The 13,332-nt window shown below is 41.9% G+C and overlaps 1 protein-coding gene across 1 annotated transcript in view; it reads right to left on the bottom strand.

Moving 5' to 3' along the window:
* The window catches only part of LOC146785832 (transient receptor potential cation channel subfamily V member 6-like), a 304,076-nt gene that overhangs the window by 160,503 nt on the left and 130,241 nt on the right, over positions 1–13,332 (bottom strand). The window contains exon 8 of the mRNA XM_085635166.1: positions 1,562–1,660. Coding sequence (XP_085491292.1) covers positions 1,562–1,660 — 99 coding nt within the window. The remainder of the gene's footprint in view (positions 1–1,561; positions 1,661–13,332) is intronic.

Below are 13,332 nucleotides of genomic sequence, written 5' to 3'. Positions count from 1 at the left end.
TTCTTTGTTTTGTGGTCAACAATGGATCCATGACTAGCACCAGCTCTGCCAGCAAGTGTGAGTCTCACGGCGGGCCATAAAGTGCAATGGGATGTGCAATTATATTACCTCATGATTTTTCCCTACTTCTTATCTACTATTTCTTGCATTGTTCCTTATTACGTCCTGTGTTATCGGCATGAACTCAACCTCCCCTCGAGTGGGATTATTGCAACAGCACAAATCTCAGCTTCCAAAGGTTCTCATATTCAAGCTGCAGCAGATATAGTGTAAAAGGATGTCTGGTTTTAAAAATTGGTTAGTTAGAACGTATTGCAACAACTCTCCATTCGCTGTAATGCTTAGCAGTACCGAACCTGAAACAATTAAAATTTCTATTTATTGCTTATGAGGCATTCCTTAGAGCAGGTTCTAACTTCATAATTGAAAACACAAGCATTTTGCCTCAACCTTTACTTTACATTCACAGCTTCTGGAGCTTGTACCTGTCTCTGGATGAACCAGACTATGTGTAACTGCTTTTTCTAGTGGGCCTCAGTCCTAGAAAAATGTCATTCTCAAATCACTTTGTAACATTATTTACTTCACTTCAGGACTGTTGAAGGACCAAAGTCAAAAAAGTGACTTGGAGTGTTTGTGAAATGCAAATGAGAATAGACCTTGTACTATCACAACAGCAATCGGCAGAGATACAGCTCTGTGCACAGCTCCTGTTGTGAAAGGCCAATGAAACACTGCATTCCACACTGCATAGCTGTTTAGGACCCTTGGCTGCTTAACGGAGACGAGTTCCTGCTCACTTTTATGTACTGACAATGTGAATTCACGCTGCAGCTTCGCTGCTAAAGAGATGATCAGGGGTCCAGGTGCGATAGATTGACTTGAGTGCCAAAGTCGGTCTGATGGATCAGAACTATGAAAAACGGTTGTGACCCATGTTCCAGTCCAGTTCCTGTACTGTAGACTCCAATTCACCCTTATTAAACCACCCTCATAAGAAAACTTCAGAAAACAGATTTGTGTGCATTATTTCATCACCTGGACAGGTCTTGAGGTGCAAATGTGAATTCAACATTTGTTATGAACATTGGAAAACCTGTCCAGACCATGTGTGGTGAATCTAAGTGTCATTGGTAGATACAGGAGAAAGTACTAATCAATATTAGACATTTTAAGTTTCAGGTTGAAGTTATTGTTTCATATCACAACTATGATTGAAAAAAGATTTCAGAAGAACTGATATTATGTTCCTGGGCAAAGCAATGGTACATGGCAGTAACGACTGCTTTCGGTTAGAGACCTGGGACAAGCAACAAGAGGTATCAATTTTGAGCCGTCTTTGATTACCACAATATCACTAACATTTACTGAGAAATACTATAGTTAGATAAGTCGTCATCAATTCAAGAGAGAGACTCAAAAGGTGCTGCTGGGATTGCCATGATCAACTAATTCACACTCAGGGAAACATTCTGGAGGTAAACTCTCCAGTGAATCGAAAGGTACTTCCTAATGAACAGATACATACAATATGAAGTACATTAATTGAGAACACAATTACCTAAGGAGTCTTGTGCATCCACCCGTGCGTTCTGCTGAAGGAGAACTTTTGTTATTTCTTCATTTCCAACACATGCTGCAAATGACAGTGGAAACTCCCCTGTTTGAAATAAAAGGTAAATGATTTATCAGATTGGAAACTCAATTTAATAATACAATGCCACTTTTTTCAAAATATAAATCAATATACAACATAATGTTCCTTTTCTTGTAAAACAATGTTTTATTATATTGTGAAACATCTATATATTATACCAAGTTACGTAAGGTATGAATGGTTCTTCGTTCCCAATTACAATGGCATACATATATGGCAAAGGAATACCTAATCTCAAATGGCCTCATGCATGGTATAAGGAAAGAAAGACGCACCAATACAGAATAGGAAATACTTTTCCAATCAAAAAGGATACACACACACACACAGATGTACTTCAGTAAAAGGTAGCAAAAGGCAAGCATAAGTTCATTTCAGGGTAAAAAGGTGGAGGCAACATTCTCATTAAGATAGGGACATTCCCTGTGTGGGTAAAAAAGTTAACTATGTTAATGTGCAATTCCTCAGGATTTATTTATAGATGGGTTCCATATAATAGTACATTTTTATGAGTCAATGCTGTAAATTGTTATATTCTTGGAAATCAATGACTGATGTACACATTTTTCAAATACTCAGGGGATTCTTTGTGTACACAAGCTACTTAGACGATGAACTAGTCACGAAATTTCGAAGTGAAAATTCATTTTTGCAATTCACAAAATATTTTTACATTTGTAAATCTATTTACTCACCCATAATATTACACCACTATTTGGTAATATTACTTGATTTCAAATATGCTCTCAGGGATAGGAAAGTGTCAATCTCTGAATGCCTTGTTTTGGCATTCACAAACTCATGAGCTTGTGGGTATTAACAAACTTTTAATTGGCACCTTCTCTTTTTTTTTTTAAATGTTCTCCTGTCAAGGGGAGAAGACAATTCATATCAGGGTGGAGTCGCTTAATTTTAGCTCCACCCTTACACGTCACAGAAACATTGTTTTTACATATACTCTGTATGCCGAACTTTATTAGTGTGAATTGAAGCATTCAAATGTACTCCAGAAGTGTATTCACTGTAGAAAACTAGATCTGAACGTGTGCACATTAATGTTTAGTTTAATCATGAAAATGTGTAGTTCTCATTTATACTTATGTCTCAAGTTTTATTGCATTTATTTAAAGTCTACTGAACACATTAATCTTTTGCAGTTATTTTGAAGTTATATAATGCACACAATCATGCATTTGAAGCGCACATTGAAAATGTTTAACTAAAGTTTGTTTGACTAGGCCTCTATTTCTTAACATGAAATGTATTTTTCCTAGCTCTCCATGTTCTTTTCCTTTGCAGGTGCGTTTTTGTGATTTCATAGCTAGAGAGCGGAGTACTGTGTATAAGAGATAGTAAGGTCTGAGATGAGAAATCTTGGAAAGAAATGGACAATTTAATGAGCAGTAGAAGCCTCCTATTCATCACGTATCCTGAACAAGGGTGCCCAAGGTCAACTTGGTCGTTTGAGCTCTGAGGGATGGGAAAATCAACTGATGTTGCAGATGCACACTGTGAGAAATAGAAGAAATTGGGTTTTTGGTGATGTGTAAAGAAATATGGATACTCCTGGAACTTTTTGGTTTTAATTAGTGTTCACTCTATTAGAATGTAAAACAGATTTCTTTGGACTGTGAGAGGTACAGACCTCTTCATTTCCTTTTGTCCTTACAAGTGTGTCGCTTGATGCTAAACACAGATTTCCCTTTTTAGAAAACTTCTGTTGGTGTTTTTACTCATGCTGATATCTCCCTTCCTCTATTCCCAAATCCTTTGAGACCTTTTATTCTAAACCATCCTCATTCTAGACTTAGAACCTGATTAGATGACTTTAGACCTTATTCAAGCTTAGAAAGGAGAAGCGAAGTTTCTTAAAGGAACACTGATTTGAAATATTTGACCTCTGTATTAATCTGACTTTTATTGCATGCTTTATGCTATTGAGTCGGAATTTGTTTCAACGCTTTAATTTGCTTGTCATAATTTGTTACATTTATCGCACGTTCTTGATTTTTGATTTCATTGGAATGATTATTAGCTTGTAATAAACCTACTTAATTTTAGTTACCTATTCCTAGTCCTTATTGTGTGGTCAAATTGGATAAACAAACTTTAAGTTGTTGAATTGAATTTCGACTCCCTTTTGCCTCTCAGCCAACCAGAAAGATATATCAGGTGAGAAATGGTAACCACTTCCTGCACGCTTCCAAAGGCTATGATTGTGGAACTACCTCCTCAAAATTGACTGGGTGTAGGGCAGGGGGTCTTTCCAAGGAAGAACATATTTTCCCCATGAAATAAAAAAAGAAAAAGTTAGCATGCAGGAATCCACTTTAGGTAAGCATTTACACATGACCTGGTTACTTTCCGGCAAGCTTAATAACTCAGAGTCCTGTTCTTCCTCACCATAATCCAAACCAGGTTATGTTTTGCCTCACCCAGGAGACATATATTACATGTCAAAGCCCCGAGTAATTGAAAACCTTGAGTATATTTAATTGGGCCCTAATTGAGCCCCACCCACAGAAAACCTAATTAAATGTGACAATGACCATAATAACCTCCTGTACTACCCAACAAAGCAACTGGCCTGCTGTTCCCTCCCACTTGGGAAATGAGAGGAGGAAATATGGACTGTGACAAGGATGACAAGAATGACCAGGACTAAGAGTAATGCAGCTAACCAGTAGGTGACCAGGTGATTACCTTCTCATCTGCAGTTCGAGTCCTTGCAAAGTGAGGATGTACCCAATCATTATAAAGGAATACGGAGTGAAGACACAAAAATAGCAGAAGCCAATCGATGCAACGTCAATGTTGTTTTAGTTAAACATAGAAAGATATATTTAAGAGCCCACATAAACCAAACCTCTACAGATGCCGACTTGATACATTTTCAGGAAGAACAAACTTTTCTGGTGGATCTACCCTGAACTGAACCTGGTAGAGTTGCCCTTCTAGGCCGATCAGTCCAATAGATAGCCAACTTCCCCCAACTGTTATTCCATGGGTGATGAAAATAGCATTGTTCTAATGAAAATAAGCTTTTCAAAATAGAAAAAGTGAGACTCTTTGAACATCTAATGACCGCAGTCTCAGCCCCAGAGCCAAGAAAAGAAAGTAATGAAAAATTTAAAACTGAAATCTGGAAATGTGAAAGTCTGAAGAGATCTTGGGAAGGAACTCTCTAGAACCAAAGGGGGTTCCAAAAAAGGACAGGGTAATAAATTACCAGCTTTTGGAAAGAAAACCTCCTCAGAAGCCAAGGGATCCACCGAAGACAGTTCTAGGTCTCAAAAGACCTGGATAACTCCCCACAAGCTTCACATATTAGATGAAGCAAGACCTAAAAAAAAATCCATTTGTAACAATTTTTATAATCTTCCCCAGAACGCAAGTTGTTTGAAACCCCGAACATAAAGTCCAGGATTCAAAATAGGCCCACTGGTGAGCAAAACCTTTAAGGGTACTTAGTCACCTGGTTTCCTGAATAGAAAGAGTGACTTTCCTGAAACAAACAGGCTTCAAAGTTTAGTCTTTCAATCTGCAAACCTTCTCCCTGAGACATTGTCTAAAAGGAAAGGAGATATTTGAGGAGAAGGACAGAGTGGCAATCTCCACAAAGGAGATTTGCACTTCGTGGAACCATAGACCCTGAGGCTACCAGTGAGCTACCAAAAGAAACTCTGCCCTATTGCTCTGAAATTTCCAAAGCAACGACCTCAGGAAGAGAAAGGGTGACAAAAATGCAGAAGCCTCTTTGGCCAGATCAGATACAGGGTGACAACCAGGCCCTGGGAGAAGGTTCCAGGGAACACAACTGAAGGAATAGTGCATCCCCTGTTAGGACAGAGACATGTCCAGTCAACGGACACAGTAACTTTCTGTGATGGTCCAGAAGTGGACTGGGCAGAGACCAAGATAAATTGAAGATGGGCAGACCTGACTTAAGAGATCTGGATGCTCTTTCTCCATCCCTAGAAGGCAGACTTCTGACATGGACTGAAGAAGATTTAGTGCAAAGAGCTTAGATCTTATTATACTTAAGTGAAGAAGAAGGGAGTTCTGAGAAATATCCACTGTCCAGGATCGCATTCAAATGTAACAACTATTGAGGAACTAGACACCACAGCTGAAGCAAAGGCATATAAAGGACATGGAGATGTGTGACAGACAGTAGACTTCATAAGTGTTGGGACATACATTCTGCCGCTGACTGCTTCTCCTAAGACAAGTTTTTAAAATCTTTCAGCAGAGATTGTATTGTGTATTTTATAAACTTGTTGGGTCTCTTTTACACCATGTTCGGGGTCCATATAGTAGGTAGAGCTACTAGGTCATAACTGTAGTGATTGAGGTTGTTTGCTTCTAGTGCCCTGAGATTTGTCCTACAATAGCTCTGCAAAATTGGTTCAAGTACACCCTGACTTCACTTGACGCTCAGGATAGTGAGCATAAGCAGTCCAAAACATTCCTCATAGATAGTGTGGGTGGTAGAGACTCTGAAGTCAAGCAGTCAAAGAATAGACCCAATAAGCAAATGTCCAGCCCATAGAGAAGTACTTTAATCACACCATAATTCAATACTAAACATCATAACCCATGCAGCAAGACAGGGAAGGGATAACATGGATCCTACATTGGGTACCACAAAAGATAAGCTCTAGAGACTTTATATTCCGGCACAGGTGAAGACATATTGCTGTGAAATTGAGCAGCTTTCCTGAGTTCTCCAACAAGGAAGTTAGCCCATTTACTATGACTCTGAAGTTATCTTAAGCAGGTTGCAATATATCTCACAAAAATATTTTAGTCATGTTCCCAATTCAATATTGTGCCAGGCACTGGTGTTACCCAAAGGGAAGCAAACTCAGGATCTCAAAGTGTAGATTTTCAGTCCACAACCGCATGGGGCAAGCAGTCTCACTCACAGTGACATGGGCTCATTCAGGTGGCCATACCTTCTTCTCTCCACTTTGGACAGATGAAACCTGTAGAAGCACAATAGTAAGCACTCTGATTGGGCAGGTTGAACACTCAATGCTGAGTGAATCATTTCTTCTGTCAAGGATGCAGGGTTGCAGTCTTTGAAGTGCAGCAAAGGTAGAGTCAGCCCAGTTATTATGGTCTGGGTCATCTCTGGAGTAGGCACACTGGAAATTTGTAGACTCATATTAGCTTCTAACACAATATAAATGTATGGTGACAGTGGTATACAGAACTGTGTACTCAGTATCCCAAAATTATTGGCTCTGGCACATATGCAGACTTTGCAGGACTAAAACCTTAGATTCCTGTCTTTGGAGAAGTCATCCTTAATGGAAGAGGAAACCTCACACACATATTAGTGTCATGCTTAATCATAAGAGTCCTCTCCCCACCCCATTAGGACAGTCCAACCTGGGCGGACTCAACCGCCTCGAAGACTGACTGGAGAGGAGGGAGTTCTTGAATAAATCTTACTGGACAACACCATATAACTAGGGACCCAGATGGATATTTAAAAATACCTTATTGTCCCTGGGGAATTTCTACCTGTATTAGTGGAACACTAGGTAAGGTTAAAAAATGTATGGTTTGGGTAATAGAGTTTATTGACTCATACCCAAGCATTTGCAAACAGGTTTCTGCTCACTATTGGCAGCCTTTAAGGTCTGGGGCATTCATCAGGGCATGTGGATCCCTATGGGTGAAAAGTTCCTAAACGCTTTTCTTTTTGAACTTGTGAGGTTGTTTCACAGAGAATTCCTTACTTAGGTCCTACCATGCTTTCCTACCTGTTAGTCTTTGCAAACTATATTAGAAAAATACAAAAAATAGAAAGACAACAAAACAGGGTACAAGTATTACCTGATTCTACATATAGGCCCACATGCATCAAGCTAATTTGCAATCGCAAATGTTGCGAATCGCTAAAAAATGACGTTTGCGATCGCAATAGAGCTTCTTCCAATGCATGAATCAAATTCGCAGAAACCCGTAGAATTAGCAATTTAGCGATTTCTTAAACTCCTAATCCGTAATAGCGATTCTGTATTACGGAATCACAAATAAGAAATCCCAAAGTCACATGGAACAAGAATTCGCAAATACAGAATAAGCCAAGAATCGCAAATTGCACCTCCTAAATAAGAAGAAACCATATCAGGTGGTTAAAATTACACATTCAACAAGTCAGGTGTAAAACATCAGCAAAGTACTTAAACAGTCCCAGAATGCATCAGAGTGTCCCACAATGGCAGCGCTCTACGTCATAGCGAGGAGGATGAGACTGAGAGCAGCAGCAGAGAGAAGAAGGATACAGGAGAGAATCTTCAGAGTGCGCGTTACTTTGCTAGGGCAGACAGAGGAAGAGATTTATGACATGTGTAGGCTGAATGCTGCCACAATCTTAGAGCTCATAGCTGAGTTAGACCCAATACTGCAGCGTCAACTCACATGACACATGCCATCCCCACCCATGTGCAGGTCCTATGCTCACTGCATCTCCTAGCCCCAGGGATCTTCCAGGGAGTAATTGCAACAGCTGGCGGTGTCTCACAAAGTACTCTATCGTGCTTCTTCAATGCATTCCTAAATGCCATATTGCAGAGGATACACCACCACATCAGGTTCCCCACAACACCACAGGAATTGCTGCAAACCAAATTAGATTTTTATCAGGTTGCACAATTTCCACATGTCATTGGTTGCATTGATGGTACGCATGTACCCATATGTCCCCCCTCAGTGAATGAACATATCTACCCGAACCGAAAATCATACCATTCACTGAACATCCAAGTAATGTAAAAATTATCACAGATACACTGGCAAGTTACCCTGGCAGTGCCCGTGACTCCTACATCTTCAGGCATAGTGGCATACATAGATGTCTGCTTGCAGGTGAATTTGGAGAAGGATATTTGCTGGGTAAACACATGTCATATTGTCTTGCACACCTGTCCGCCATGGTGACACATAGCAGTACTTAATGTATGTCTCTTGTTAACATCCTGTAGGTGATAGTGCATACGCTGTGAGGTCCTTCATCTTTACTACCTATCTGAATCCTACAACACGAAAGGAGCAGCGATACAATCACGCACACATCGCAACGCGAAATGTGATTGAGAGGACATTTGGTGTATTCAAATCCAGGTTCCGCATCCTCAACAAAACCGGTGGGGCTTTACGGTATAGGCCGGAAACATGCTGTAAAATCGTCGCTACATGTCCTATGTTGCACAACCTTGCTACCAATAAGGACATTGCCCTGGATGACTCTGATAGCGAGCCAGAACTAGACATACTGCCAAAACAACCACACCAAGCAGCACGCAGTCCAGACGTAGCAGAGGGGAGGCGGAGACGTGCAGAAATCACACAATATTACTTCTAAGGTGAGTAATCAAGACACAACACAGATTTTGCGTAAAGATTTATTCTGCTCGGTGGGTAGTTGTGTAGATGCACACATTCCATTGTCAGACGAGTGCAGTGTGGGTGCAGACAATTAGACAGTCATAGTCTTGGCACTGCAACATTTTTGGGAGATGGAGTAATTATTCTGGTTACAGGTGCCAGTCGCTACTTCCTCCTGGCACGCCCTCCTGTGGCCCTGTTTGTAGGCTCTGCTACCCCTGTCATGGACCCCTCTGTGCAGGCCTGACTCCTGGTACTGCGCCTCCTGTCTTGTGACACAGGTACCAGTAGGCTGCTCTGGCTGGAGCCCTCCTCACTGTACCCCCTGCACGCATGAGGCTGCCACTAGCTGCTGAAGTTTGTAGTCTTTCCACAGCAGTGGTGCCCTGGATGAGACCCCTGGCAACATCCCCGCAGCAGTGGGCCATCTTCACTTGCATGCTGACTGCACGCCTTGAAAGCTGAGCCGTGGTGTGACTCAGCCTATTGATGGCCCGAGTGTAACTTGGCATGCGTGCTGTGGAAGTCTGATGCCTCCTGCCATTTGTGACATGCTCTGTCTGAATGACCCTGCACATGTCCTCAATAGCACTCGCAACACGGTCAAGTCTAGCATTGATCGCCCTGTGCCCTTCCACTACAGCAGCAGTTAGCTCCTTCAGGCAGTCATGTATACCACCCATGTGTCTTGACATTGTTCCCAGTTGGCCCTGCATGTGACGGATGTTCTTTCCTTGCAGGAGCTGGACCCTCAACATCTTGGACTCCAGGACACTTGCTTTGCCCTCGCCATTGTCATCAGCAGGCGTGGTGATTGACCTTGGCCTGTGCCTGCGGAACTGCATGGGACTGAGCTGCATTGTTGGCTCTGGTGGTGGTGGTAGGGTATGCGCAGGCTGCTGTGTGTGGGATGCTGTGTTGCTGTCCTCATCACTCTCCAAGTCAGGGAGTGGTAGTACTCTTCTCCTGCGGTGAGTGGGAGCAGGTATGGGTGGGGATGGTGGTATTTCTAGTCCCTCATCCTGTTGTTCCACGTCTCCCTCGGACTCATGGTCGTCTGCCACATCACTGTCCTGCACTGCATCTGTGATAGGAACAGTGCAAGTTCAGTTAGTTTTTGTTTGCACTTGTTTGTAAATTTGCGTCTGCGCATTTATATTAAATCTAATTCTGTCATGTGGAACGTCTACTCTTGTCACTTCCATGCTGTACTGTGCTGCACTTGTGCTTTGTTGCTCCCTCCATGCCTTGCCCTTACATTTGTCTGCATACAACTCCCAGAATGCATTAGGGGGTTGCTTGTAAAAGGTGGACTGGACTCAGGTGTGCTACACTACCCAGGGTATGCATTTGGGGCAGTTTGTGATTACATTTGACAAATGAACATGTTTAGCTGTGCTCTTAGCTTGGGAGGTGCCCGCATGTCCTGAGGTGTCAATCTGTATTACACCAACAACTGCCTCTGCCTGCAAAGTGGATTCTACGAGGTCCTCCAGTGTGGTGTCAGGGCACACACTAGATGTTCCACCTCCTGTTTTCTTAGCTGCGGCTAGCCTTTCTGCCACCCTCTCTTTGGCACGGCTGCGAAGGTCATACCACCTCTTCTGCAGGTTCTGTATGTCACGGTGTGTCACCCCCACAGCATTTACCTTTGCTTGTATGCCAAGCCAAATCTTCCACTTCACTGACTCTGCAACATGCAGCAGGGATTGTCTCCCAAAGAGCTGGTCATGTCTCTGGACAACTTCCTCAGTAAGGATTTCAAGTTCCTAATCACTAAACTTGATTTTTCTCTTCCTGCCTTCTCCTTGTTTGTGTGCCTTTTCAGTGGCCGTGGTGGGTTTTTCTCACAGCTCCTGTTCAGCAACACTTCCTCCAGGGTGTGCTCCACCAGTGTTCCTCCTCCTCTCACTGTGTACAGGTGTGTTGATTAAGTGAATGACTTCCTGGTTTGTGATGTCTTCACAATGCAGCAATATGGGTAATTCGCAATTTCCGAATCTGTAGTTGCGAATTCGCTATTGCAGATTCGGTAAACACGGAAACGGTAAGGATATTTGCAAATTTGACCGATTCGCAAATATTTTCTGATTTAATTGCTGCAATGGATTTTGCGATTCCATAATAGAGATTCCTTATTTTTCGCTATTATGGAATCGCAAATTCAATTGTTGATGCATGTGGGCCATAGACAGTAATATGGTCATTAAATGACTCAGGACATCTAAGGTCGTGGTAGTGCAAGTGCTCTTTTTTATATATTTTTTTTTTTATACAAAAGGAAACGTATGTTACAAAAACACAACAAAGAAAAATCCTATGTGGTCTATGGTGCTATGGCATTCAGCCCGTGTTGATCTACAACATTAACTTTTAGCATCGTGGACTATACATAAGATTATTAATGTAGACGTCCCTTACCCTCAAGTATTGGGGATACCAAAGTCATGATCACAGAGAAGGTGGGGTCCTTCATAGTCACACACTGACAGAAGGAAAACCACAATAAGGAAACAATAGAAGTCATTAAGGCAGGGGAAATTCATCACTCTTATTACAATGTATGTGACTCATGTCCTGACTCTGAATAATGGACTCTATTTTCTGGCATTGTTAATTTCTTAAAAGGATATGCTATGGGTTTTGTACATTTATTCTGTGTATAATCCCTTTTATTAGTACTACATATGTAATTCGTTCAAGCAGGACTATTCTTAAGATCATTAAAAAGACTCCATTAGTTTATCAGTTTGTTTTTCCTCTATGCCAGTTCTTAAGTCACTTAAGTATCTCTTAGCTCACTGTTGCAGATGACTTAGTCATGTCAAAGGTCACCGCATGGGAAACCAACAGTGCATCAAGAGATTGCTCATAACAGCTATCTTGGTTGCACATGGATGCCAGGAGACCATAGGATACACTCCGGGCACACTCCCACAGCAGTCAGCTTTTCCTGGATCGTGCCTCACTCTGGACTTGGTAGCTTGGCGTCTCCACCTAGGCATACAACTCCTGCGAGACAAGTCGCTCCTTCTCAGCAAGCAGCCGGGCAGGCTCTTGGCCCACAGCTCTCCAGCTTAAATGGGAAGATTTGAGGTGATGTTACCTCACTTTCTGAACTGTCGTACAGCTCTGGATCACAGCAGCTCTCCAAGTACTCTGTGAGCACACAGCTCCTTGGTCAGAGAAGAAGCTTGGATTTAGAATGAAGAGGTAAAGTTTGGGTCACACTTTTACATATGATTTGCACACAGGGGATGTCTTTATCCATGGCGTCAATTGGGGGATCATCCAATTATATGATAATTTCCTGAGAAGATAGTCCAGCTATTAGGTAATGTTCTTTAACTTTAGAATGACATTTTCTGCAAAATTAGAGCAGAGATAATATCTTGGCAAGAATCATGGAAAATACTGGACATTGGACTACTTTGCATTAGTTGGAAAGCACCTTACAGACAGCCCCATAAAAAAGGTAGTCTTCCAGGTTCCTTTCTGTAATACTACTGTAAGAAATTATCCTCATCAGATGGAGGACTTGGGCCCAAGGAGGCAAGGTTTGATCTAAGATGCTACAGCATCTGTGTCAAATCAGCCCCCTATACATACCAAACTCCCCATATCTTGTATTTCTTCAGTGCCAGTGTCTCGATCTGAATCGGGCAGTTCAGCCCCCCATGATGCTTGGAGGGCGTTAGAACACTAGGGCATTTAAAGGGTCATTGACAGCTTAATCAATAAACTACTTAAAGAATTCCCTAGAAGGAAATTTCTGTGAGGGCCTGCAGCAGCCTTTTCTGGGGCTGAAGACTAAGATCCTCAGAACAAGGCTTCTTTTATTAGAGCTTTTCTTCCTCTCTGCTATATTGCACTCAGAATGCAAAATGTTCATCAAACAGCATAATCTGGCATATAAATCGATCATTTGTTCATTTCTTCAGAGCACAAACATTGGATCTCCTGCAAGACTGTCACCATCTTTAGTTCTGGGATCTGCAGCAGCTAGTTTCTAACCTAGGAGAGTCATGATGGAAGAACTTAGAGCTGCCTCTCTGCCATTCAGCAGGAAGTGACCACACACATCTTTCTAGGTGCACAAAAAGCATGTGGACCCATTTTATCAGGTAAAGAGACTGGGATAGGGATCAAGGAAATAGGACATTATTCAAACCATTTTGCTAGTGATTGGATTGGTAAAATCTGTCTTCAGTGGTGACACATGCTTGCTTTATAGGGTCGGGGACAAGGAAGGCAGTCAAGAAAGTATTGTGTAG

The sequence above is a fragment of the Triturus cristatus genome, chromosome 11, assembly GCF_964204655.1.
Source record: "Triturus cristatus chromosome 11, aTriCri1.1, whole genome shotgun sequence".
In the NCBI taxonomy this organism is placed as follows: Eukaryota; Metazoa; Chordata; class Amphibia; order Caudata; family Salamandridae; genus Triturus; species Triturus cristatus.
The sequence above is the reverse complement of the archived record's forward strand: the minus strand, read 5'-3'. Positions and strand labels throughout refer to the sequence as shown.